At 35.1% G+C, this 27,912-nt stretch overlaps 1 protein-coding gene across 2 annotated transcripts in view; it reads left to right on the top strand.

Annotated features, from left to right (window-relative positions):
* TBK1 (TANK binding kinase 1) overlaps positions 1–21,072 on the top strand; it is a 46,127-nt gene extending 25,055 nt beyond the window's left edge. The window contains exons 8-21 of one of the 2 annotated variants that reach the window (XM_019732432.2): positions 2,770–2,949; positions 4,657–4,853; positions 5,626–5,684; positions 6,097–6,188; positions 8,220–8,321; positions 9,132–9,210; positions 12,253–12,374; positions 12,473–12,549; positions 13,127–13,166; positions 13,663–13,764; positions 13,892–13,988; positions 14,416–14,522; positions 14,748–14,819; positions 17,680–21,072. In XM_019732432.2, coding sequence (XP_019587991.1) covers positions 2,770–2,949; positions 4,657–4,853; positions 5,626–5,684; positions 6,097–6,188; positions 8,220–8,321; positions 9,132–9,210; positions 12,253–12,374; positions 12,473–12,549; positions 13,127–13,166; positions 13,663–13,764; positions 13,892–13,988; positions 14,416–14,522; positions 14,748–14,819; positions 17,680–17,731 — 1,378 coding nt within the window. In that variant the 3' untranslated portion in view covers positions 17,732–21,072. Of the gene's footprint in view, positions 1–2,769; positions 2,950–4,656; positions 4,854–5,625; positions 5,685–6,096; positions 6,189–8,219; positions 8,322–9,131; positions 9,211–12,252; positions 12,375–12,472; positions 12,550–13,126; positions 13,167–13,662; positions 13,765–13,891; positions 13,989–14,415; positions 14,523–14,747; positions 14,820–15,491; positions 17,650–17,679 lie in introns of those variants that run through there. The other variant, XM_019732431.2, reaches the window with a different exon arrangement.
* Positions 21,073–27,912: the final 6,840 nt, after the last annotated feature.

The following is a 27,912-nucleotide window of genomic DNA, read 5'->3' as shown; positions in this document are numbered from 1 at the left end:
ACACCCCTGCTGTAGTGGATCAGACTGGCAGCAGACCACCAAGCAATGACCATGACCTTTTTTTAGTGCAAGTTTGGCTTTGGGAAGTGCTTTGGAGCTTCTCAGTCCAGCCACTGAGCTGGTCGTTGCTGGTTGTTAAATGAAATCCACTTTTCGTTGCACGTCACAATCCGATCAAGAAATTGTTCGTTGTTGCGTAGAATAAGAGAAGACAACACTTCAAAACGATGATTTTTTTTTTTATTTGCAGTTAAACTCATGAGATACCACTTATCAAGCTTTTTCACCTTTCCAATTTGCTTCAAATGCCGAACGACCGTAGAACGGTCGACGTTGAGTTCCTCAGCAACTTCTCATATAGTTGTAAGAGGATCAGCTTCGATGATTGCTCTCAGTTGGTCGTTGTCAATGTCCAATGGCCGGCCACTATGCTCCTGTCTTCAAGGCTCTCGTCTCCTTTGCAAATCTTCTTGAACCACCACGGCACTGTACGTTCGTTAGCAGTTCCTGGGCCAAATACATTGTTGATGTTACGAATTGTCTCTGTGGCTTTACGACCCATTTTGAATTCAAATAAGAAAATCCACTTGAATTTGCTTTTTGTCTAACATCATTTCCATAGTCTAAAATAAATATAAAATAAACAGCAAGTAATAAATCATTAGCAAAAAAACATAAAGTGAGAAATGCACGTTAAAATGGTGTAGAACATAACCATTTATTTAAGAATGTATTCCAATATCAAACAGCAAATTTCAACAGTGCAAAAACAGCAGTTACGTTTGCACCAACCTAGTATATTACATGATTTTGTTTGTGTGTTTGTTTGTTTTTAATAGTAAGGACATTAAGTACTACTACTCAGCAATGTAAACAGCAACCATAAATGTAACAACTGCAAAAAAAGATAACCGTCCTCTTCTTATATGTATTAGTCAAGACTGGATAGCAAGTGAAAAAAACCTAACTCAACTGCTTTTATTGAAAAAGGAAACAGACTAGCTTTGTAATTAGAAGTTTACTTATGTATGTGACTTAATGCTCAGCTAAATACTCAAACTCAAATTGTATCAAGACTTAGTTTCTTCAGATCTTTCTGATGCGCTTTCCTCTGATTTCTCTTTCCTCTCCCTCAGGCTCTGTCCTGGCAGCCACAGGGAGGCTGCTGGCATTCCCACATTCACATTCTCACAGCTTTGAAAACCCAGTGGGAAAACGACTTTCTTTCCTGAGAGTTTTAGCGAAGATTTCTGGGTTGATTCTCATTTGACTGACCTGTATGCTACCACCTGGCCACCTCCGACTAATCATTAAGCAAACCTGGCTCCTGTGCCCATCTGTGCACAGGGAGTAGGGTTAGAATGGAGCGGTGCGGGTTCTCTTGCAAAAGGAGGGAGAATAGATACCTGTTAGGCAAAAATTTAAAATATCCACTATCTATTTTAGAAACTGTTCACAGATAAGGAATTGTCCCATAGTCAAGAATATATTTTTAAGACTGTTTGAAATTCCATAATTTGAGAGATTCTTTGAGCATATTTTATAATTCGGCGAAAGCATGGGAAAGAATAAAAGTCCTTCCATTCATTTTTTAAATATTGACGCTTATTAGTCAAAAATTATTCCTAGTTGAATCATCACTAATTGGTTGCAAAATGATTGCAGTCATTTTACTTCTGTGTTGATGTAAGAAACATCCAAACCTGTAGAGAATTTGTATGAGTTTATTTGAGACGAAATGACAGTATATCCTGGGAAGCAAGATCTCAGATACTCCGGAGAATGGCAGCTCTCCAGCTTATTTTATACGTTAGAATCAAAGGAGAAGATGAAAGGAAGGCACATGTAATCCACTGGTGGTACATTAAGTTGGCAGGAGAAAGCATAGCAGGGAAATCTCTAGGTTGGATAAAAGGCAGAATGGAGAAACACATACTTCCTTTACATTCTTGGGTACAGGATATTTAATAATGAATATTTACAGCACATAGAGAAGGTATGCAGGGAATACGATAACAATGAGGGGTACTGTGGTCTCTTGCTCTGGTGGTCTTGTGCTCTGGGGCTGGTGGTTGTGCCTTTAAGGAGTACGAAAAAAAATTACTCTGACATTTCAAAGGCCTGTTATTCTAGATACATAAGATCAGTGGACAGAGCTCACCTCAGATAAAGTAAAGATTGACCTTTGCTAAGGAAGCTACAGGCCTGGGATGGAACTACCCGCCATGACCTGCCCAGTTAGGAGTTTGTGATAAGACCATTCTGTGTGGTTACTTATGGTCACTGAGCTTATTGGGCCTACCCAGTGGCCACCCTGAACTTTGTCAGGTTTATTGCATAGTCCTCTTTTCATTCACAGTACACTACAAAAGGCATATAAATTAAATATTGCAATGCCATATTAAAAGGACATTAAAGACCCTGAAATTAAACTATTATCTTACCCTCAGGACACCTGGTTCTAATCAGTTGATCTCACCTGGATTCGCTATGTATATATGAGTACAATGTTATAAAGTGTTTGGGAAAGTGAGAAACTTGGAAAGGAGAGAATCAAAATAATCAGTAAAAGTTAACATAAAAAAAAATACCATAACCCCTGACCTACTGACAAGTAATATTAAATTAAGGTTACCTGGCTTTCTGACAAGTTGGCAGGTTTTTAAATGAATAATAGTAATAGTTCCTTTGATTTATTGGTATTATGATTTTGTACCTAGACAGAATATATTACATTCACTCTTCAACTCTTTTTCAATACTATTTTAGGGGACTTCAAGTTCTACTTACCCCTGTTCTTGCAAACATCCTTGAAGCAGATCAGGAAAAGTGTTGGGGTTTTGACCAGTTTTTTGCAGAAACTAGTGATATACTTCACCGCATGATAATTCATGTTTTTTCGCTACAACAAATGACAGCTCATAAGATTTATATTCATAGCTATAATACGTAAGTACCTCTTTATATTTTATTCTATATGATAATGTTGTGTTATATGATAATTACTTTCATAAATTAGGAGAGGAAATAGAAAAATGCCTCAGCTTCACCAGAGGTACCCACTTCCCCCTTAGAAAGTTCGTTTGAGTGCTTAGTAAATTCCTTTTCACTTTGGAATAAAAGGATTCATTTTCTCATTTTTTAAAATTTACAGGTAAATTAGCTAGGTCTTAAACTGTAGGTTTTATAAGACTATTTTCATTTCTCTGCTCTTCCTCAAATTACTTATTCACATAACCAGAATAATAAATGGACCTGGTTTTAAGTGTACTGTCCTGTCATTTAAAAAATATTAAAGGGTAAATCTTAAACATAGTTTGTGTAGTTATTGTTTGCATATGTGGCATAAAGCCCTTATTGAATGCTGGAGAAATAATTATTTGTTTTACCTAAACAAAAACATGTTACACCCATGTTATAAAAAATCTACCCATATGATAAAGCTGCATATAAGTAAATACATACACACTTACTTGTAACACTGGGGAAATGTGAATAAGATAAGTGGATCAGTATCAGTATCCTGGATGTAATATTGTACTGTATTCATGCAAGATGTTGCTATTACAGGAAACTGGGTATACAGCATCTCTCTGTATTATTTCTTACAACTGCATATAAATCCATAATGACCTCAAAAATGTTTTTAAAAATGAAGGAAAAAACATTACATCCATTCCATATGCCTTAGTTTTTGTTTTGACAGGATTGAAATAGCAGTTTTGATGCCTCATATAAAACTCAAAAGAGACTTTTATTAGTAATTTATTAAGGAATAACAGTAGATAAAATAATAGTTTCGATATTAATATCTAATACCTAACATAATATAAACATTAATCTAAATATAATGAATAAAATAATATTAATATAACACTAGATTAAAATATAATATTTGTCTTTATTGTGGTACTTAATAGCCTTAATAAATACGTATCGTAGTTAGGTGTTCGCCACTATTTCATTTTAAGAGTCTATTTGAACATAAAAAGCCCACCCAAATTTGAGCCAGTCTCGGCAGAGGCTTGTGGCAGAGACAAATCACAACATTGCTGCTGAAACATTTCTTTGATTTCATAGGATCTGTTTAGGGAGAATCTACCTTTTTCCCTAAAACATCATTTTGAAAATAACCTGGTTTTATTAATTGATTTAACAAACATTACATAGTCATGTTACAAGTACTAGTCTCAATTCTTTATATATTTAAGTCATTTAGTCCTCACAACAAATCTGTGAGATAGGTGCTATTATTCCCATTTTATAGACGGGGAAGCTTGGCACAGAGGAGTTACGTAACTTAAGGAACTTAAGGTAATTCAGCAATTAAGTGTAAGAACTGGAATTTGAACCCAGATAGTCTGATTTCAGAGTCACTACTCTTAAGCTCTCTGCTATGTTGGCTCCCCATTATTAAGTGTTAAGAAACCTGTATATTGTACATATCCATATAGGTATCCAAGCATAAAAATATTTTAGAATTGATTGCTGTATAGACAGTTTATGTGGAATGTTTAGTTTATAGACTGTAATATCTATGGACTGGTCATGATCTGAAATACCACTTAGCAATGGATGTTGTACTCCGTCATTAAAACAGACTTCATCTCTCTTTTTCTCCCATTTATGTTGTCGTTTCGGATTTTTCTCACACAGTGCTACTGTATTTCATGAACTGGTGTATAAACAAACCAAAATTATTTCTTCAAATCAAGAACTTATATATGAAGGACGACGCTTAGTTCTAGAACCTGGAAGATTGGCACAGCATTTCCCTAAAACTACTGAGGAAAACCCTATCTTTGTAGTAAGCCGAGAACCTCTGAGTACTATAGGATTGATATATGAAAAAAGTAAGTTGGGGTTTTTCCTGTTGTTCTTACTATCCATTAAAAAAAAAAAAAAAAAAAAAAAATCTGTAAAAATGATTGTCATCTTCATAAAATTGATTGATGATGACATTAATGTAGACTTTTAATAAACATGAAAATTTTGTAAGTTAATTGAACAAGACTATGTAGGAAAATCTAAAAATCTTGTAGGCAACATCATTTAACATTAAGTATTTTGTTTCATAAAATGGTAGTTTGTCATGTATGTTGCACTGTAGCTCCCTGCTTTTAGTATTTCACTAACACTCAAAATAACTTTTTGTATCATACATTTCAGCAAATATTTATTATGTTCAATGTGACCAGGACACTTTGTCAAGCTTTAGAGTCTTCAGACGAATTAGATCTGCATTTTGGAATCTTTTAAATTATTAATCCTACTGGTGAAAAAAATAAACTACCCAGATTTCAAATTTTCTGTTTGGTTCTTTGGGATTTGATTTAGATTTAAAGAAAAGCATTGAGCTTGTTGTGTTGGAATATATTTAAGAAAAAAATGAAACTCCTTAGAAATATTACAGGTAATTTGTTAGTAATTTGTTACAGATTGAGCATTATTGTTTCCAGTTTGTTTTTTTAACCAGGAAAAGAGCATTAAAGAGTTTTGCTACTAATGTTCAATTTGGAGGTAATTTAGAGATTAATGTTTAAGTTAGAGGTTACTATATGCAGGGTATAATAATTTATTCAAATCTTTATTTCTGATTTTAATAATTTTACTTCAATGTTTTAGTTTCCCTCCCTAAAGTGCATCCACGTTATGATTTAGATGGAGATGCTAGCATGGCTAAGGTTAGTAGTTAATTAAATTACTATATAATCATCTGAATTAAAATTATTCTATCAATAGTGGAAGCAATAACATGTATTGTGTGTTTATATATGCCTACATGATTTAGGAAATTATTCACTTAAATTGTTATCCATTGCAAATTATTTTGTGTTCTTTCTTCTTGACTTTATATTCTTTCTTAAACTCATAAGAAAATGTTCTCCATTGAGGCAGTGCATGTTTAGTATTATTATGTTAAGGATGAAATGTTTATTGCAGTTATAGCTGTCCTTAGCTTTTAGAAATTGGTAGTTAATCGTGTTTTTAATTAACCTGATAAAAATACATAAGCGTGAAAATGTTTGTGTAAAAGTTTTCTCTACCCTGTACCACAGTTAGCACCAAGTACTGACATTTTTATTTCTTCATTAGGCAATAACAGGAGTTGTATGTTATGCCTGTAGAATTGCCAGTACCTTGCTCCTTTATCAGGAATTAATGCGAAAGGGGATCCGATGGTTGATGTAAGTAATAGATTGAAATTTGAAGATTGATCTTCACATAGACCTCACTAAATAACTGGTATCCACCCCACCATTGATACTTTTTTCTCTTCAGAGTAGGCAGGGTAAGGTGCTTGATTTTTATTATAATACATTTGTTTCACGTTTAGTTTGCAAAACATTTAGCAGTTATGTTTTCATTTGATTCTGACAATAACCTTGTGAGACAGGCCAATAATACCTGGATTTTAAAACTTACACCACCACACTGTATGATGTGATGGTAAATGAATTCCTTTTCCAAGGACCTTGACTTGGCTGTCATCTCACCATATTGGAAGGTTTTTGTCATTGTTGTAACCCAGCACAACCCGTACTTCTTTCTAGGGTTTATGTCCTCTGTATCTTCCTCTATTTCCTGCCTTTTTCCCAAATGAAGTATACACTCAGCTGTTTTTAAAAAACAGCATTATTGAGATATAATTGACATACTATAAAATTCACCCATTTTTTAAATGTACAATTCAATTATTTTTAGTACATTTACAGAGTTGTGCAACCATCACCACAAATTTTAGAATATTTTTATCACCCTAAGAAGAAACTACACTCATTAGCAGTCATTCTCCATTTTTGCTATAACCTTCTAGCCCTAGGCAACCACTAATATGCTTTATGTTGCTATAAATTTGCCAGTTCTAGACATTTCATATAAATGAAACCATACAGTATGAGTTACACACTCACCTTTACAAGCAGTTTAAAAGCTTTTTTTTTTGCTAATCACTTAATATTTTATTATAGATCAGAATAGTATTCTCTCCCTGCATGTGACCCTAGGAAATGTTTTGTGGATGGATATGATTTGACCTTTGTTTACCTTTCATGATTTGTAGATGTCATCTTGCCATCTGATAGACATGGAGAATGAATGGTCCCTTTTGAGAACCATGCCTCTAGTTCTCCACAACATCATTTGAAACTTTTGCATTTCATGCACACATAGTAATGGCCTCATGTTCTCTGGGCTCATTGTGGTCTTCAGCGCTAATGTTTGTGACAGTTTCTGTATATATCCTTCCCTTCTTGCAAAAACATGTATGAAGCATTTCATGCTTGTGCTGCTGTTGTGTCTAAGAAGAAAATGGAATAAGGCTCTGTTTTTTTTTTCTGTCACCTTTATGTTAAACCCATAAATGTATAGATAACAATTTTTTTGTGTGTTTTCACATACCTAATTTGTAAGCCTATGTTTTTCTCTTTCCATTAAGAAGCCTCTTATTTTATTTTTTTAAGACAACTCTTGGTTTTTACTAATAGTTGCTGGAGCAATCTTAAGTGTTGACTCCATTTATTTTCATAGTATTGTTACTAACAGCTCTCATTTTCTCTTGCTGTTGTAATCTATCCTGGTTACTGCTCCATGAAGCTTTTATTCCTTTTACTTATTAGGCTTTTAGTTTAACAAGTCATGGGAAAATAGTTTTTAATGTAGACTACTGTTGGCAAACTTTCTCTTTTTCAGTTAATAGTGTTTTAGACTTTATGGGCCACGTAAGGTCTCTTCTTTGTTTTTACAACCTTTAAAAATGTAAATACCATTCTCAGCAAAAACAAGCATCAGGCTTAGTTGGTTGACTTTTGAGGCAGACAAAAAGCCCTTCAATTGTGTTATTTACTGTGTCATCCTTCTTATATTAACATTTAAAGTGTAAATCAGACCGATCTATGAGTAGTAAAAATTAATTCTGGGGGTATAAAATGTAATGCTGTTCAGCTTGCTTGTGTGATTGTAGATTAGTTTTTATTTTTTAAATATAATTTTAAAGCCTTAGATTTCTAAATTGTTAATCTAATAACTAGTAGTGGTTTATACCTTAGATATGTATAAGGCTCACAGAGATGCTTTTATAATAAAAAGGGAACTGGCTTTCGTAATATAACAAGACTGTTAAAAAATTTGAACAGTAGGACAGCAATGTAATTAGTGATAGAAAAGAGAAAACAAATAATTCCTTAGATAAACTAATGAGAATATTATTATTTTTTTAGAGAATTAGTTAAAGATGATTATAATGAAACTGTTCACAAAAAGACAGAAGTTGTGATCACATTGGATTTCTGCATCAGAAACATTGAAAAAACTGTGAAAGTGTGAGTAGATTACTCCTTACTAATAGTGGTTCACATGTTAAGTACTGTTACATTTCTGTTTAATTTGTTTGGTTACCCTGGGTACATACAACGTGCTATGCAAGTGTTTGTATTAAGGCACAACCATAGTTTAAGTTACTTCCTCACAAAGGCACATGTATCCAGAGGTCTCAGTAAGAAATGAGTACCATGTCTTTGGTGTCATTTTCCCCTTCCTTTTTTACAAAGGAAAAGGTAATCTGAGATAGAAATGTCTCATTTTTTACCTTGCAAAGCAGACACTGAATAGGAAAATAAAAAACCTGTAATCAACAAAGGAACTAGGAAGAAGTATTCTAGAAGTCTATTTTGGTAATATTTTTAGAAATTTGAGATTACTTTTAGTTTACTTTTACTTATTAATCTTATCCCTGAGACTGTCTTTTGAAACAGAATTACATATTAAACTGCCCTCTTCCTTGGCTCTTCTATTTGTACTGCACAGGCAATACAATTAATGAACTCACTGTTTACTGTTGACCTCCATTAATTCTGAAATCTAGTATTTTGACTATAATCCTGTCATAAGATTATTTGAAATTAAGTTGTATTTTCTATGTGATCTCTAAATCTGCAAATTGATAAGTATATAAAATTCCTTCTTTACAAAGACATCAAGTTTTCTTGGGATCTGTTGCTTTATAGGCTTTGCATTTAGTATCTTATTCTGAAATGGTTATGTCAATAAAAACTCAGCTATAATTTATAAAACGTCTTTTTAAATCTGTGTTCATTCTGCTTTTGTACTTTTCCCAACTTGTTTCCATACAGATATGAAAAGCTTATGAAGATCAATTTAGAATCAGCAGAGTTAGATGAAATTTCAGACATACACACCAAATTGTTGAGAGTAAGTATTTACAAAATTATGACAGTCTCAGGCTCACAATCTATTCCTTTCCTGGCAAGGTGAGATGTAAGTGTTTCTAGAGAGGTGATGTACCTAAAGCTCTCTGGAGAAAGGGTAGTCTAGTCCCATTTTTATTAGGTTGGTGCAAAAGTAATTGTGGTTTAAAAGGTTAAAAATAATTGCAAAAACCGCAATTACTTTTGCACCAACCTAATAGAAACTGTTTACAATATTTAAATACCATTTACTACCATGCAGTTCCTTATGACATTTCCAAAAGACTGCTTTGCTTTAAGACCTTTTCTCTCTCCCTCTCTCCCTCCCTCACTCCCTGTCGCTCTTTAAAATTTGTAATTGATCAAGTGTTGCGGCTATGGCAATTAAAGTAAGTTCATAAATGTAATTTAACATGCAGAGTGCTTAAACTTGCTTAGAAATAGACTCAAGTTAGGAAAAGTAGATATTTTTTAAATAAAAAGTAAGGAAAGATTTGGGTTCTTCAAGACATCATTTCTATAACTAAAAAAAGAAATGAGGACAAAATCTCTACCCTGCTAAAAAATACAATAGCATTTTGGTAGTTTCTGGATCTGTTTTTAAAATGTATTGTAGAAGAGCACAAAATTAGTTATTGTGAGAGCTGATTACTGATCCCAGATCTGCCCCCATTTGCCTAGCTATTCCTGCCTGATGACTTAAGCAAGGTCTTTAATTCTTTGCATCCTGGTTTCTTTTTCTTTAAAATACGCAGCTTCTTACCTTGCTTATTTCACAGGTTGTTGTACCAATTAAATGAGATAAACAGAGAGGCTATACTCCTGTAAGCTTTTAGCATTTGAAGTATTTTTTCATGAAATGGGTGTTAAAGGGGAAAAGGAACTTGATATGATATCCCTTTTTTCTTTCCCAGCTTAGGTTAATTTTTAGTTCTTTTCCTCAGTTTTAGATTTAGAGCAGTGGTTTTCAAAATATATCATGAATAATTAGTAGGCTGTAAAGTTTCATGCACTGCGGTCAGCAATGTTTTTGAATGAAATAGAATAGAAAACGTCAGAATCTATCACATATAGTAAAGAAATTATGTTCCATGAAACTTTCAGTCCAGTTATATATACACATTTAAATGATACTGGGTCATGATCAAAAAAGTTTTTAAAATGTTGCTATGGAATAAAGCAGTTAAAACAGAGAAACAAGAAATAGTCCTCCCCAATATTTGTTTGTATTTAAATATAGGCAATCATGATCAGAGTCTTATGAAATCTGGGCTTTACCTTCAGGCCAATTATTTCTCACTAGATTGCATTGTTTTTCCTCATAATCTGTTTAGTTGTTGTGGCTCCTTTCCTAATGGAGACCTTAAATTTTTTCCCAGCATAAAAATAAAATTTGTAAGTAAAAATGATACCATTCTGTTCAATATCCTGCAGCAGTGGTTCTCAGAGTAATTCTTGGACCAGCAGCCTCTGCCTTAATTGGGAACTTGTTAGAAATGCACATTTTAGGACCACCATTTGCATCAGGAACTCTGATGGTAGGGCCCAGCAGTCAATGTTTTAACAAGCCCTCCAGAAGATTCTGATGCTGCTAAAGTTTGGACGACCACTGTTTTAGTCCTCTCTTTTTATATGTATTATTAAATGATGGTTAATACTACAAACATACAATTGTTATTTTTATTTTTTGTATAACTTTATAGTAAAAGCATTTTCTAGTTTGGGGTTCTTTTTTTGGTAACACTATTTTTTAGACTTAATATTGCATGCAGCCAATGGGTTTATCTCCCTGTTGTTGGTCCTTCACGTTGCTTGCTATTTTTCACACTTTTATGTACTGTTGTGAAAAACAACTTTATCCATAAACTATTTACCATATTTTGGAAGTATAATGTACTTAACATATATTACTTAATACATTCTTAACATTAATGTTTAAAAAAGACATTAAGCTCGAAAAACAAGATTTATAAAAATTTAAAATCTATATGTTTAAAAATAATGTTAAAAGGCAAATGGATTGAAAAAATGTGATAAAAGTTTTTTAAATAAAAATAGCTCATGCAAAAAAGTATCAGTCATGCAGATTGATAAGGAAAACATTAAATCTACAATAGACAAAGAACATTTAGAAATGATTTAAAAATGAATAGATTGAATGAAACTTGAAAAATGTTCACAGTAGTAATAGAAAATTTTATATTATAATTACAGTAAGATATTATACCGTTTTTGTCTTTCAAATTAGCAAGGCTTAATCAGAGTTTCTGATTCAACAGGTGGGACCCCAAACTGTGTATTTCTAACAAGTTCCCATGTGAGGCTGAGGCTGAGGCTGAGGCTGCTGGTCCAGTGCTGACAAGAGTGTAGTAAAAACGGCGCCCTTGTTTGTTGCTAGTGTCAGTGTAAACCGCCACTTAAAACTTTATTTGAAAAGTAATAGTATATATTAGGACCCTTAGAATATTTAGATATATTTATTGCTTAAGTCTAACCTTTATCCTTTCTTTAAAAGTTTTACAAATGCTTACTTTTGTGGTAGATAAGTGATAAAGTTACTAAGCTTAAAATGAACAGGATCTTAGATGAGGTTTCATTGTCTGTTTTTAAGAGGAATTACTTTTCTTCGGCCTCTAAACAAACAGAGCACAGTCTTGCACGCCTACATTTTATACTTGGGACTGTCTATGCTAATGGTTCTCCTATTTGAATTTTACAACTCTTTGAGATAATTAACCATATTTTACAGATAAAGAAACAAACAATTGAATCATTAAAAGTATTTTGTATGTCTTTTTTTAAAAAGATACTTAATGTAAGCAATGTTTTTAAAATGCATTAATTCTAGTTAGTCTCATATTTTATTGTCACACAATTGGTAGAAGTCAACCTAAGAAACGGTCCTTGCATTTAAAAATGAAGTAATTATTCTGGCTTTGAAGTAATTTATAGAAGAATTATGATTCAGATGTTAAATTCCATTGGCAGTGTGATGATCATTTCTGATTTTTGGTGATCAGGGTCTGAACCCATTGGTTTTGTTTAGCTTTCCAATTCTCAGGGAACAATAGAAACCAGTCTTCAGGATACTGAAAGCAAATTATCTCCAGGAGGATTGCTGGCGGATACCTGGGTCCATCAAGAAGGCACTCATCCAAAAGATAGACAGTAGGTTATAACTTCACTGGTCATTTCTGCTCTGATTATTAAATATTCTTTTTCACATTGACTCAGTAAATTTATGTGGGTTTTTCTTCCTCTAATAGTGTAGAAAAGCTACAAGTCCTGTTAAATTGCATCACAGAGATTTACTATCAGTTCAAAAAAGACAAAGCAGAACGTAGTAAGTAAAATTTGCCATCTGTTAATCAAATGAATCAGCCCTACCAGTTGTAATTCAGTTGAAGTAGTATATTTGTAAGGGTGGCTGCTTAAGTTATTTATTTCAGAGATTTGATTCTGTCAAGAAAGAAGTTAAATGTTATTTCTAAAACCAACTTTTTGAATATTTTCAATCAGTTAAAAATATTGAACTCCAAAACTTGTAGAGGCCAGGCACGTAACAGGAATAAGTTTGGCCAGTGGAGACTGAGGAGAGCCAGAGAGGAGAGACCCCATCTAAAGGGGAGAACCGCTGCTCAAATTCACCTAATTTGTTGCTCAGTCTTCCTGTATCTCAAGAAAATCTAGAAAAACAGATTTTATTAGACATATCCTGATTTTAACTGTTGGCAATTAATTTTTCTTTTTAATGTTAACACTGTACAGATCAAATAAAAGCATTTGTGAGCTATATCTAAGTTTGTGACATCTGCTTTAAACTCTTAGCCTTTTTGAAGTAATAATCTCAAAAGAAAAGAATACTTTGTGCGACTTTATGATTCTACATTTACAAAACTAATATATTTTCTTATTTTTAGGACTAGCTTATAATGAAGAACAAATCCACAAATTTGATAAGTAAGTGTCCAGATGATGTTTAATAATTATTTTTGATTGTGCTATTAATATGATTCTTCTTAAAGTTGAAATTAATTACAATTAAAAATACGTTTTAATCTTAGCTTTACACAATTATTACTATGTGTGTACATATTTGAGGCTCACTCCTCAGGCCCCGGTCGAGAGGTTACTGAGATGGGAGAATGAGGGGCAGGTTTCTTCTGCCTCGTGTGCTTCTGTTGCAGAAGGCCAGAAAATACAGGACATAGGCAAGGATAGACTTAACTGCCTTCTTAACCTTGATGTCACTTAGTAACTATTTTTTGACTATTCTCCTTTCTCATTCTCCTCTTGCTATAATGTCTATCTTAGAAACCTGTGGCTTTCTACTGTAAATATTCTGAAGTCACAACAGTCATTACAGGAAACAAATTTCATATATTTGAAATTTTTTTAATATTGGAAATAGAAGCGGTAACATTGGTTTAAGCCTCTGATTATTTCTAAATTACAGGCAAAAACTATATTACCATGCAACAAAAGCTATGACCCATTTTACAGATGAGTGTGTTAAAAAGTATGAGGCATTTTTGGATAAGTCAGAAGAATGGATGAGGTAAGTAAACTTTGCGGGGGTCGTGTTTAGTGGTTGACTTCATAATATACAATTTAATGTAGTATATTTTAAGTAAGAATAATATTTCATGAGACTGCTTATTAATCAATTCTTTTTTGGTTTTCAGAAAGATGCTTCATCTTAGGAAACAGTTATTATCCCTAACTAATCAGTGTTTTGATATTGAAGAAGAAATATCAAAGTATCAAGACTATACTAATGAGGTACAGCTATCAAAAGTATCTTAAAAAAATATTTTTTTTCCCTATATCTCAGGAAAAGCCAGAAATACAGATTAGGAAAAATGAAAATACAATTCTTCTCCGTTTATATTTGATTATGATTGAGAAAGGAAAATATGACATAATATGTCTTATGTCAGCTCTCCTTCCCCTTTTGTGATACGTACTTTGAGCCATGTTTTAAGAACTTAGATGTTTTACAGTTGAGAACATCTGATAGACTATTTTTTTTATCATCTATCAGAAAAGTTTTTTAAAAGAGTGTTGATTTATTGGTAGTGTTGATCATTGGTAGTTTTGAAGTTAAAACTTAGGCTGTACCGGGTATATGAAAGCCTGTCATATTTGACTTAAGATCTGTAGTAAGTACTTTGTTCTGTGATTAATGTGAGGTCTTTTGATATTTTAGTTACAAGAAACTTTGCCTCAGAAAATGTTTGCAGCCTCCAGTGGAATCAAACATACCATGACCCCAATTTATCCATGTTCTAACACATTAGTAGAAATGACTCTCGGGTAAGAAACTTATCATCTAATAACTATGATGTCTCCATTTGTGTTTATTTCAGTTTGTGATCTTGGTCTTTTATATTCAAATTTTTGATGCTTGTGAATATGTTTGCTAATGTTATTAGTTCAATCTAGAGAACTAAAACATAATATATGAGTAAATATAATTCTAAAACATTTGCATACTTTTTTGAGCAAAGATGCTTATTTATCATTATTTTGTATGTATAGTATGAAGAAATTAAAAGAAGAAATGGAAGGAGTGGTTAAAGAACTTGCTGAAAATAATCATATTTTAGAAAGGTGAGTTAATGCAGATAGCATTCTGCCCTGTGTTTTTATATACAGTTGAGCATATGTGCGTACATATCTATACTTGTATCTCTCTGTCTTCCTGTGTCACTAGGTTAAGCAGTGGGACAGGGATATAAAGTCAGAACCCTTATGTTTTGTGACTTCCATGGTACCTTTTAATTTGGGGTTGGGGTTGTTTGGATAAAGACAAGTCTACTATGATTGATTCCATTTTACAGAAGCACTGGTTAATAGAATTATTTGCTTTATTAGAATCAGTTTGTGAAAATGAAAATCTTTTGCACATTATTTTTTATAAGATTTTCTCATTAGAATCATAATTTTTAATTTTGGTATCAGAGTTGCTTATAAGATGCCAGCACTCTGATTGGTGCTGGGTGACTTACAGAGTGCTCTGCAAACCTTGCAGGTGAGTGCCATCTGTAAATGCAGCTCTTTGAGGAGTTGGGTGTCTGCTCCCTAACAGATCAGGGAGAAAGAGATGGGAAATGTACAGAGCCAATAAAGCCACTTTGGAATGGCCGTCTCCTCATCCTGGTTCCTCAGAGAAGTTAAACCATATTTGGCTCACTCAGAATAGAACCCTTCTCTTTCAAGCCGTTAGGTGTTCCTCTGCTAATGAAAATATTTCCCATCTATATGATGTGTGTTCCCTTGCAGGGCACTTTTACACTGCATTATCTCAGTTAATGTGCATTCCAACCATATACAGTAGCAGAGCAGACAGTCTTTATCCATGGTCTGCAAGTATTGAAGTTCATACCCTGAGAAGATGAGCTGGAGCTAGAACTCAGCCTCCCATCTCCTTATAAAAGCTTGTCCCCACTGTACCTATGCTCTAAAGCTTGAAAAGATTCACTATCAGGAAATCACATGATTTTTGTGCTATGTGCAGAAAGTTGTGAGACACTTCTATAATATTATCAAGTTTTAAATTAATGAATTGTCAAAAAAATTTTCAAACAATATATAATTATAAAAATTTGGAAATAAAAGACTCTACCTGCCCTTTCTCATGCCCCCACACCCCCGCAGAATAGTCACTATAAATAGTTTGTGGTATGTGTGTGTTTTATAAGAATGGAACCATTCTGTTCAGACTGGATTAGTCCTACTTTTTTCACTTAAGGCTATATATCAAGAGTACTTTTTCAAGTCCATACATGTAAACTATATGTCTCATTTTCGACAGCTGCCTAGTATTGCATTGTATGGGTCTACCATATCTATTTAATGTATCTCTATTTGTTGGGCATTTAAGTTGTTTCTAAGTTTTCATAATAAACCATGCTTTAGTGAACATATTTGTATATATAGTTTCATGTACTTGTGTAAGAATTTTTGAGGGATCAATTTTTAGATGTGGAATTGCTGGGTCATAGGGTATGCACATTTAAATTTGGTAGGAATTGTTACTTTGTTCTTTAAAAGATGTATGTGTGGTTGTCCCACACAGAAAAAGACTGTGCTTTTGTTAACACTAACTGTTACCAGTTTTTTAAATGTTTGCTGATTTGTTTACTAAAAACTGATATCTTTAATTTACATTTCTCTGGTTTATAGTGATGTCAAGCGTCCTTTTATATGTCGATTAAATTTTTTTTCTGTGACTCGCCTATTAGGTTTTAAAAATGTTTTTTCCTATTGATTTATAGCAACTACATTGTAGTTATCTTTTTATAGTATGCAATTTATAGTTTCTTCACAACTTTAGCTAAATCCTAAATTTATCCTGTAAGGCTAAAGATTAGCAAGTAGAAGAGACTATTAAAATATACTGTAACAAACTTTTATATTGAGTCACTTATGCCTTACGGAATAAAATCCCCACTTCCCAAAGCGTGTCCAATAAGTCTGTTCCTCCTATATTTTATTTATAGGTTTATTTGACAATATATGGGTGATATAACATGGCATAATCATAATTTAAATGTTAAATGACTACTGAAGGGTTTGTGCAAGAACTAGTAAAGAAGCCAGGTCTTGTGTACTGTATCCATGTGGATATCTCACTATACTTCAGATTTTTTTCTATCAAAAATCAATATCATCCTTCCCAACTCAGTTTCCCCTCTAATTTCCTTATTCTCCTCAGTGAGACAATCTTTCTCCCACTACCTGGAACATAAATTATTTTAGACACTTCCTCTCTACTCCCTTTCACCAAGTTTGGTATCTTCTTTCAACATGTTTCCGTATTTTACCTCATCAGTCTCATTCAGCTCTTTTTTCCCCCTCGCATGTGAGCTATGGTGATAACTACCACCTATCTCCCTAACCCCAGGCTCTACCATCTGTCATGGGTATTACAGCCAAAATAATCTTCCCAAATACTGGTCTTACCATGCCACTCCCTTGACACAAAAATGTCTAAACGCCTGTTATCTAAAAGGTCAAGTCTAAATTCATACTTGAATTCAAAGAATATAATAGTCTGCCCCCAGCCCGTTCACCCAACTTTACTTCCCACTGCACCGCGTAATAGTCTTTTCTAGCAAGGTTCCGTTTCTTGCTGTCCCTTGAGTATGTCACGCTTACTCCCAACTCCACATCTTTGCTTCTGAATGCCACCCCACCAAAAAGAAATTATCCAATTCTTCCTAACACTTTTTAGATTGCATCAATCCCCATGTTTTCTTGCGAAGTTTTCCTAAGCCACTGAATAGTATTTTTTCACATATTTATAATACCACTATGTTTCAGTAAGAAATAGAGCAATTCATAGTTGCTTAAACTATTTAAAAATAAAAGCTTATTCCTCTGAAAAGTATTCTATAGTCTTCCTTAAAATGTTGGGGTCTGAATAAATGAATCTTTTGAGATTGCCTTTTTTCTTCTGTGTTTTTAGGTTTGGCTCTTTAACCATGGATGGTGGCCTTCGCAATGTTGACTGTCTTTAGCTTTCTAAGAAGTTTGGGAAAAGTTTCAGTTTGCACAAGAAAATAATGCTGAGGCATTAAATGAATGCTCCATTTAGGTGATCTCTTATTTCTACAATTCAGTATTTGATGTGATCATGTAAATATGTATAATATTGTAAATACATAAAAAATATATAAATTTTTGGCTGCTGTTAAGATGTACTTTTACCTTTTAACATTTATAATTATGAGGACATTTGACCTCAGTGAGCACTAGAAGAAAGCCATGACTGCTCTGTTGATATACTGATCCTCTACTCTTCTGCGTAAGGCTAACTGAGTCATACTTCTCTGACTGCCTACTGGAAACATTTTTAAGTGGAACCAAAATTGGCAACCTGACAAATCAGAAGACTGATAGTTGACATGTTTGTAAGTGATAGAAAAGAGAGGTGGCTTCTGTGGGTGGGGAGCAGAACCAAACCACTGTTTTACTAGGATCACAAATTTTTTGAGAAGGATAAAGTGGCATTATTTCATTTTACAAGGTGTCCAGAACCCAGTTATCCTCATATCTGTTTACTTTCAGATAAGTTACTGAGAAAATATTTTAAGTGATTTAATTATTAAAAACTATTCATTTTTATTTTGGCCATAAATTTAAATTTTTCATATAAATTTTAGGATCGTATCAACTGTTTTAAGCCGTATATTTATTTAATTCTGCTTACTACTTCATGAAAAATATCAATGAATTTCTCAATTTTACTGTAAAGATTTGTATTTCTCTGTGTACAACAGTTTGAGAAACGAGTTAAGGTGGTGATGGTAAATTCTCAGGATATTTGATGAAAGGACAATTTTGTATCTCTTCAAATACCATTAATTCCAAGTTTAGTAGAAGTTCTTCCATAAACTTATGGTATAAAAATTCAAAGGGAACATTGTCTGAAAAATCTATCCAAAGTTCTAGACTAAAGGATTATGCTCAGCAAGAAATTATTTCATCCATCCAATAAGGATTTTTTTTGGTTTTGGTTTTGGTTTTGCTTTTCAATTTATCAGATTATTGAAGTGTGATTATATACAACCTGTATATCATAAAGTTATTATGTTCTAAAGAGTAAATAAATTTGACTATCATGAGCATTGGAAAACAAAATGGATCAGGATTTTATTTGAAATCTCATATTGATGCATTATTGTGGTGGAGAATTCTAAGTGTCACATGTACACATTATAGAAATAAATCTATGGGTTGAATGACTTTACTTATAAATACAAGTATCCTCTATCAAATACCTGTTTAGTCTGAGAGTGTGTGTGGCAAGGGGGTGTTTAATCCCTCTTGATTTTAATTTTCCATTTAACCATCTAACATGTATGTCTTTAATTATATAGTTTAAATGTTTATATCATTGACCATTAGATAAAATTTTACTTAAATCATGTGATCAGTTAGTATATTTGTGGATTTAGTTTTTATTTCAGTGCCTCTAGAAAAGCATACCAATAGACAAACCCTTGTTCTGGGAATTGCGTTTTTATAAGTTGTATTGGTAAGAACAATTCAATTCCATGTTAGTATTAGTTAAAACTTACTCTTTTATTCCCCATGTTACGAAACAAAATTCAACTGAGTAAATTTGCAGATCTAATCGGCTTTATTAATTCATGAATCGGGCAGCATCTTTTCTAGCAAGCAGAGAGATACTCCGAGTAGTCATACAGAATGTAAGGCTTTTATGGAAAGGAGGATGGGACAAGGGAGCCATTAGCAAAAGAAAAATGAAAGTTTGTGGGAGGAAACTTAAGAGTTCAGGGTGGCGATGGCTCCTCATCGGCTGAGCCGTGGCATTTTCTATTGGATGGGCTTGTTGCTGGGCAAGAAGAAAATCTTCCTCTTGCTGGGTTAGTAAAGTCGATATACTTCCTGTTGGAGATGCAAGGTACCTCCTGTTTGGGGTAATTCATGGGTAGTAGGGCATGAGAGCTCCCTCTGCAGGCTTTCTGGACTCCAATTTTAGTTGAGGGTTCCTGTGTTAATTTTCACACCCATTATTAGTAACACGGAAAACCAAGCAATTTTGATTTCAATATTTTACCCTCAGAAATGCATCCTCATTTAAAACATCTTAAGTCAATAAATACTAGGTGATACCAGTTTGTTAACCTAATTTTGACAATGACTATTTAAGTGAAATTAGCTTTAAAATAAGTTGCATCTCCAGTTCTGTAGCTTTTTTTTTTTTTTTACAATATTGGGATATATTTCCAAAAGATAGGAATTGATGGTATAAAAAATAGTGTATATAACAAATAGAAGAGTTAGTGAAGTTAACTCTTAATATAAAAGAGATTATAATACTAACAGCAGAAGAAATAATAATAAATAAAGTAAGTGACTGTATGTGGAAAAAAGGATGTTTTCAGGGAAATAAAAAAGGAATTGAAGGTTAGGGAAGAAATGTGAAAAATAATACCATAGGGGCCGGCCCGGTGGCTCAGGCAGTTAGAGCTCCGTGCTCCTAACTCCGAAGGCTGCCAGTTTGATTCCCACATGGGCCAGTGGGCTCTCAACCACAGGGTTGCCAGTTCAATTCTTCGAGTCCCGCAAGGGATGGTGGGCTCTGCCCCCTGCAACTAAGATTGAACACGGCACCTTGAGCTGAGCTGCCTCCCGGATGGCTCAGTTGTTGGTTGGAGCGCGGGCTCTCAACCACAAGGTTGCCAGTTCAATTCCTCGAGTCCCGCAAGGGATGGTGGGCTCTGCCCCCTGCAACTAAGATTGAACACGGCACCTTGAGCTGAGCTGCCTCCCGGATGGCTCAGTTGTTGGTTGGAGCGCGGGCTCTCAACCACAAGGTTGCCAGTTCAATTCCTCGAGTCCCGCAAGGGATGGTGGGCAGCGCCCCCTGCAACTAAAATTGAACACGGCACCTTGAGCTGAGCTGCCTCTGAGCTCCCGGATGGCTCAGTTGGTTGGAGCGTGTCCTCTCAACCACAAGGTTGCCGGTTCGACTCCCGCAAGGGATGGTGGGCTGCGCCCCCTGCAACTAGCAACGGCAACTGGACCTGGAGCTGAGCTGTGCCCTCCACAACTAAGACTGAAAGAACAACAACTTGAAGCTGAACAGAACCCCCCACAACTAAGATTGAAAGGACAACAATTTGACCATTGTTCCCCAATAAAGTCCTGTTCCCCTTCCCCAATAAAATCTTTAAAAATAATAATAATAATAATACCATAACGTCTTTTAAAATTCTGGCTTCGATTCTTTTCAAAATTACCAAATACTATGTAAGTGGCTTATAGCTCTCATTGCACTGTATCAAACAGAATGTCTCTTAGATATATAATAAATCTTTTCCTCAAAATATTTCCTTAAAAATAGAATGTCTTCATTAGTACATTATCCAGAAAAAAACTACAATAATCCTGAATTTTTTTTCCTGTCATTTTTTTAAGCAATGAACACTATTTTTTGTAGTGCTCTGTGCTAAAAATAACTTTGGAATTAAGAAAGGGACTATCAGTAGGAATAAGCAATCTCAAATGTCAAAAATTTATTCTACCTTCAGAATCACAGCCACAACCAGAGCTAGTCTTTCCTGATTTCACCCAGCTCAGAAGTGCATTTTATACATAGTGGTTTGTCTTTAAGGAGGAGCTACAGAAAGTTTATAGTTTCTCAAATTTTAAAAACAGACGTTCTGGGGCAGATACCGTTGAAAAGAAAACATAAAGAAGTCTTAACACTATTGTTTTTAGCTACATCCACTACCCCACATCCCACTTTTAAGAAGACAAAAGTATCTGAAAAAAGTCTTACACTGTTGTTTTACTTGGACTTCCTCCCCACTTGTCATTTATAAGAAGACTCAAAGGCCAAATTCCTAAGAAACGCTGAAAATAGAATAGAAAACAAAGACATCGGACCTGGAAATTAAAACTGGTAATATAATAATATCCTTTGGGTTTTTTTAGAGTGTAAGTCAGCCCCAAAAATTTAGTGTGGCATGTAAAAGCAAAGCCCAAATATTTATATCAGGCTGTTTTAGAGACTAAGCAAGCTATGAATATGTTTATTTCTTTTGACATAAACAGAATGCACAAAGACCAATTGTTGGATATAGTTTCAGGGGTAATGATGAGAGCCTCAGTCGCATTTACATAGTAGGCAACTGAACATTGGTGTCTGCTAAGATAATGTTAAAGGTCTAGATAAATGTTCAACAAATGGTTAAAGACCAAAACAGGACCCTGGAAAAAATCTCGTTCTTTTATACATTTTGTGACTTGTAAGAATCAGTTGAATTTGGGGCTGGGGTTGGAGGTTAAATTCCTGCCAAGGTTTAAAATACATATTGTTTTTCCACTGGAAAACGTACAGAACAAGTATGGATCAAGGCTAGGAAGTGGCTTGTTAATCACCACTACATCCTTCGACTTGCTGTTGACAATTCTGTTGGGCACTGAGTTAGTGGATACTGGTTACTTTGCTCCTGCATGAAAGTAATTGTGTTTTTATGAAGAAGAATGGTGGGGTGTGTCTGGGCTTAAAAATTATCAATTGTTGCATTACTTTAGAGTTTCTGAAGTTTTAAAACTCTTTCTTTAGAAAGAACATCTATTAATACAGTTTTTAGTTATGAGGGCTAAGGTCTGAAGGACAAACCAAAGGAGTGACAGGGAAAGGGGATTTAGGGCTAACAGGTGGTCCCCAGACATACTGGCTGACAGTTCACAGCTAAAGTGTCATACGTGGGTGTTCCTGTGTTTTCCTCATGCATGCGCTCTGTAGATAGTTGTTCTGGAACACTCGTAGTTCTAGCTATGGCCATAAGTGACTTTAACAAGACCTTCAGAAGAATAGCCCGGCTCTTTTACTGGTTCCCCAAATCACTGACCTCAAAGAATCGGAAATCCAAGTTGCTCTGGAGTCAAGTGGGAGGTGAGTTATCTCGGCCTAATGCTTCATTTCAAATACACTCTTTTTTTCTGTTACTAAAATGGAGTCTCCTTCAAGTAGGAGGAAAAAATAAAGTTCTTAAAGCCTTTACAAAATATTATCTAATGTAGTTGTCCAAGAGAAAATTGAGAAAATTTGATGGTGAGATATTCAAAGCCATGAACATTTTTACCCAGTTCTATGCTTTTTAGGCGTTTAGGTTCAGAGACGTTTTCTAGTGAGAGATAGAAATGTTTAGCTTTAAATATATATATAACAAAAACAACTCTTTTAATGAACTTTAATTTGCTTGTAGAATTAAAATACCTCAGAATAAAAACATACATTAGTCACAGTGAGTTCCCCTTCCTCCTAGAAAACTGAAAAGGTCAGTGGGCCTTATATTTCTTTTATTTGGGTCCGTGTATGTAGCATATTTTAGTCAGGGATTGATGTGAGATTTTAAAGCACCTTAAATATACTGCGTAAAGCTCTGCATTTTCTATCCAGTCCTGCCTGACTGGAAAGGGAAAGGGTGAGTGGAGAGGGAGAGAAAGGGAGTAAACGACCGTTCCAAGTCTGTGTTTGAAGCTCCTGCAGAGCCCGGCTTTCACCGTCATTCTCTGCAGGTGGGTGGAGTGTGCACCTACCACCTAGACTAAGGTAAGCACATTCTTTTTCTTCATCATGTTTCATCATGGAGCTGGATTAAAAGTATAATTATGTTTCTTTGACACCCATGTAGCTCGACATCTTAACATTCATCCCTTGTCTGAGAGATTCTCAAACATAATCGGAGGCTATGATCGATGACCCAGCACCAGATCCCCCTTTAATTAACACAGAAATTACTGTGATTGGTAATCACCAAGGAAGGTATCTGATTAAGAAATTTATAAAATTTAAGTGCATGTCAATCATCTATTTTTCTTTGAGTTAATATTTTTCTTCATCCTTTTTCACTACCAAAATATGGGGAGGCTAACTTACTAGTTTAAAAGACCCTCTGTATATATCATCCCTCAGATATGGAATAGCATGATTTGGGATGTTAGGGCCCCAAAGGAATTTAGAAAAATAATCTCCAATCCCTTCACCTTAAAAATGAGTAAACTGTCTCCAAAAAGTTAAATATCTTAACCTTCTAAAATGATTGCAAGGGAATAATCAGAAATTTATCTTAGATCATCTAATTACTGCTCCAGCACTCTTTTTACCACACCGCAGTGCTGTGGTGTGTAGACCTCAGAGAATGTGAACATACAGCCCTCACTAAATAGTTTATACACAGCCCTCATCAGTGGATAATCTATACATAGAAAGTTTGGTCATTTATTTTTCCAAAGCACAGCTTGCCAGAATTCTCATTACTTTGGAACTTAATAATCTGTATCCAACAATTTTTTTACTTACAATCTGATGAAAAACAGTCTTTTGTTGAGATATTACCCCATTCTTATGAGATTATGTAAATATATGCCTTACAGAATTCTATTCCCTCAAGAGCAATAACTGTCTTTTTTTCTATCTCCAGTGTTAACAGTGCTTTGTATCGTGGGCAGTTATTAACTGTTTGTCTTACTGAATTGATTTATGAAGCAAGCCATGTGGGATTTGAGTAGGATGAGTTAAAAGAATGAATTGACTCTTAGAAATATGCTAATTCCTGGTGATTCTTGCTCCAACCTTCTGTGGTGATTGGTGGATTGTGGCCACCTGCATGACAGCTCAACATCAGGTCACCTTCAGGATTACTCTTTCTGTCACTCATCAGTAACGCACAATCATCTACAGGTTGCCACAGAAAAATACATCAAGGTTGCCCTAAGTACCTGTATCCCTGTCAACCCACTTGAAAACTTAAAATGGCTCAAAGCAAGACCAGTGATTGATATTTTATTAATTAAGTGAAGGCTGCCAAATAGATTTATTACCAAGTACCATGACTTTAGCTCACTCTCCTTCATTTCTTCTCTACATCCCCATCTCTGCCTTAGAAGGCAGTAAGTTATACCAAGACACGAATTAGGAAAAAATACAGAAAGTTAACACATCTGAATTCAATACATATTCTAAGCACCTCACTCATCTATGGTCGTGAAGGAAAAGGATGGGGAGAGGTGTATGAGAAAATCCACATTCAATGGCCTGGAGCCATTTCTCATCAAGGGTTTGCACCTCAGCTATACATGAAAAGTCCAGAACTTGAGAGCATGTTAGTCCAATAGAAAGAACACAGGACCAGCTACTGCTTCTGCTACTGAGAGCTGCATGTGAGCAAGTCACTCAAACCCCTGATTTTCTCATCTGTAAAACGTAGGGATTAGACTTAATCTTAAAGATTCCTTCCAGCTTTGTAAATGCCATGACACTAAGATACTATAGTATAGACAAAGCAGCTGTATAGTTGCTGAAGTGAGCAAGGAGGAGGAGGGTTTCTTGTCAAATAGCGTGTCCCCATGTTACTCAGCTACAGAAATAGGACTGGCATTGTTACGTAATTGTCATTTTATCTGCTAATGTACGTTAAATCCTGTCTAAGGAGCTTACATACCAAATGCATACATGCTCTTTTAAAAACAAATGTGAGATCTAGATACTCCATTTTTAGGGATAAGCCCTCAATTTTAGGCTCCTACCTGTCAAAATTAGCCTTGTTTTATGTGCAACTTGCTCCAGGGCACTTTGGAGTTCCCAGTAATCATCCTGGTCATTTCATTTTGATGGCGAGGCCATCAGTTTTACAGCCTGGCTTTTCATTCCTTTTTCCAAATCATTACTAATCTCCAACTGAACATTGCTTCCAGGACACCTCCTTGGGAAAAAGCCTATCCTATTAATTTTTTAAAAAATTTTCTCTTTAACACCTTTTCATTATGGTTCATAAGACAACCAAACTCTCAGGATGGTCAGAAAATCAGAGCTAGAATATCAGTGGTTACCTGGCAAGAAGAGAGGCTGTGGAGGACCACAAGGGCTAATGAAAACGGGTGATATTTTCATTGGGGGGGTGGTTACATGGGTGTGCATGTCAACACTCATCCCACTGAAAAATATCTGCATTTTATTGTATGTAAACTATACCTCAAGGGAGTTAATCTAAATGTAGAGACATATACACACACGCAGTCTGAAGAGATTTAAGATCAGAGCAGCATTGTGAAAAGCACAGGCTCGTTCCTAATCCCAGCCCCACTGCATCCTGCGTGTGATTTTGGTCAAGTTCCTCAGCCTCTCTGTGAGACAGGGATAATAATAGCACCTCCCCTGTGGGGTTGTGAGGATTAAATAAATTGATAGAAATAATGCATTTGGATCAGAACCTGACACATACAAGTACTCAGTAGATTTTTAGCTTCTATTTCTAGTCATAATGGTGCATTCAAGAACTGCTTTAAGGGGCCAGCCCGGTGGCTCAGGCGGTTAGAGCTCCATGCTCCTAACTCCGAAGGCTGCCGGTTCGATTCCCACATGGGCCAGTGGGCTCTCAACCACAAGGTTGCCGGTTCAACTCCTCGAGTCCCGCAAGGATGGTGGGCAGCGCGCCCTGCAACTAAGTTTGAACACGGCACCTTGAGCTGAGCTGAGCTGCTGCTGAGCTCTTGGATGGCTCAGTTGGTTGGAATGCGTCCTGTCAACCACAAGATTGCCGGTTCGACTCCCGCAAGGGATGGTGGGCTGCACCCGCAAACGGCAACTGGACCTGGAGCTGAGCTGCGCCCTCCACAACTAAGACTGAAAGGACAACAACTTGACTTGGAAAAAAGGCCTGGAAGTACACACTGTTCCCCAATAAAGTCCTGTTCCCCTTCCCCAATAAAATCTTAAAAAAAAAAACACAAAAAACGAAAAAAAACCTGCTTTAAAAAAAAAATAAGAAAAAAAAAGTTGCTGTTTTTTGATCCTTTCAAGCAAGAAAAAAAAAAAGTAGGTTCTCAGACTGGGAGCCTAGATATATGTGTTAAATATGATTGTGGTGTTTCAGTTCTCTGGATTTCTGTTACTATTCCTGCTAGTTAAAAATACTGAGGTCATTATTGAAAAGAGAACGCTGAAAAATAGAGAGAAACAAAAGTGACTGATTGAAATTGGAGGTGTTGGTATAGCCTCAGGAGAGTCCACATTACGTCTTAGACTAGATGGACTTTAAATGTCTGAGCCCAGCAACAAAAACAAAAATAGACAAGTGGAACTATATCTAACTAAAAACCTTCTGCACAGCAAAGGAAACAATCAGTAGAGAAAAATTTTAGCCAACCTACTGAGTAGGAGGAAATACTTGCAAACCGTTTATCTGATAGGGGTTAATTTCCAAAAAATATAAGGAACTCCTATAACTCAATAGCAAACAAATTAATAGCCTATTTTTATTTTTATTTTAAACTTTTGTTTATTTTAAGTGTGTTTTTCCAGGACCCAACAGCTCCAAGTCAAGTAGTTGTTTTCAGTCTAGTTGTGGAAGGCGCAGCTCACACTGGCCCATGTGGGGATCGAACCGGCAACCCTGGTGTTACGAGCATCGTGCTCTAACCACCTGAGCTAACTAGCTGCCCATCTAATAGACTATTTTTAAAATGGGCAAAGGACATGAACAGACATTTCTCCAAAAATGTACAGATGGCCAACAGGTACATGAAAAGATGCTCACCATCTCTTATCAATAGGGAAATGGAAATCAAAACCACAATGAGATACAACCTCACACCTGTCAGGACGGCTATTACCAAAAAAACAAAAGACAAGCATTGGTGAGGATGTGGAGAAATTTGGAACCCATGTACTTTTGGTGAGAATTCAAAATGGTACAGCCATTATGGAAAACAGTATGGAGATTCCTCAAAAAAATTAAAACTGATTCAGAAATCCCACTCTGGGTATTTGTTCAAAGGATCTCAAAGAGATATTAACACTTCCATATTAATTGCAGCATTATTCACAATAATTAAGATGTAGAAACAACCTAAGTGTCCATCAACAGATGAATGGATTTTTTTTAAATGTGGTATATACATATAATGGAATATTATTCAGCCTTTAAAAAGAAGGAAATCCTGCAATATGTGACAGTATGGATGAACCTTGAGGACATTATGCTAAGTGACAATGTCAGAGAAGGACAAATACTGCATGGTTCCACTTATACGAGGAATCTGAAATAGTCGAACTCATAGAAGCAAAGAACAGAATGGCACTTGCCAGGGACTGGGGCGGGTGGGAGAGTTGTTAATGGACAGGGATAAAGTTTCAGTTATGGAAGATGAACAAATT

This window comes from Rhinolophus sinicus, linkage group LG02 (assembly GCF_036562045.2).
Source record: "Rhinolophus sinicus isolate RSC01 linkage group LG02, ASM3656204v1, whole genome shotgun sequence".
NCBI lineage: Eukaryota > Metazoa > Chordata > Mammalia > Chiroptera > Rhinolophidae > Rhinolophus > Rhinolophus sinicus.
This window is presented reverse-complemented; position numbering and strand designations above follow the sequence as displayed.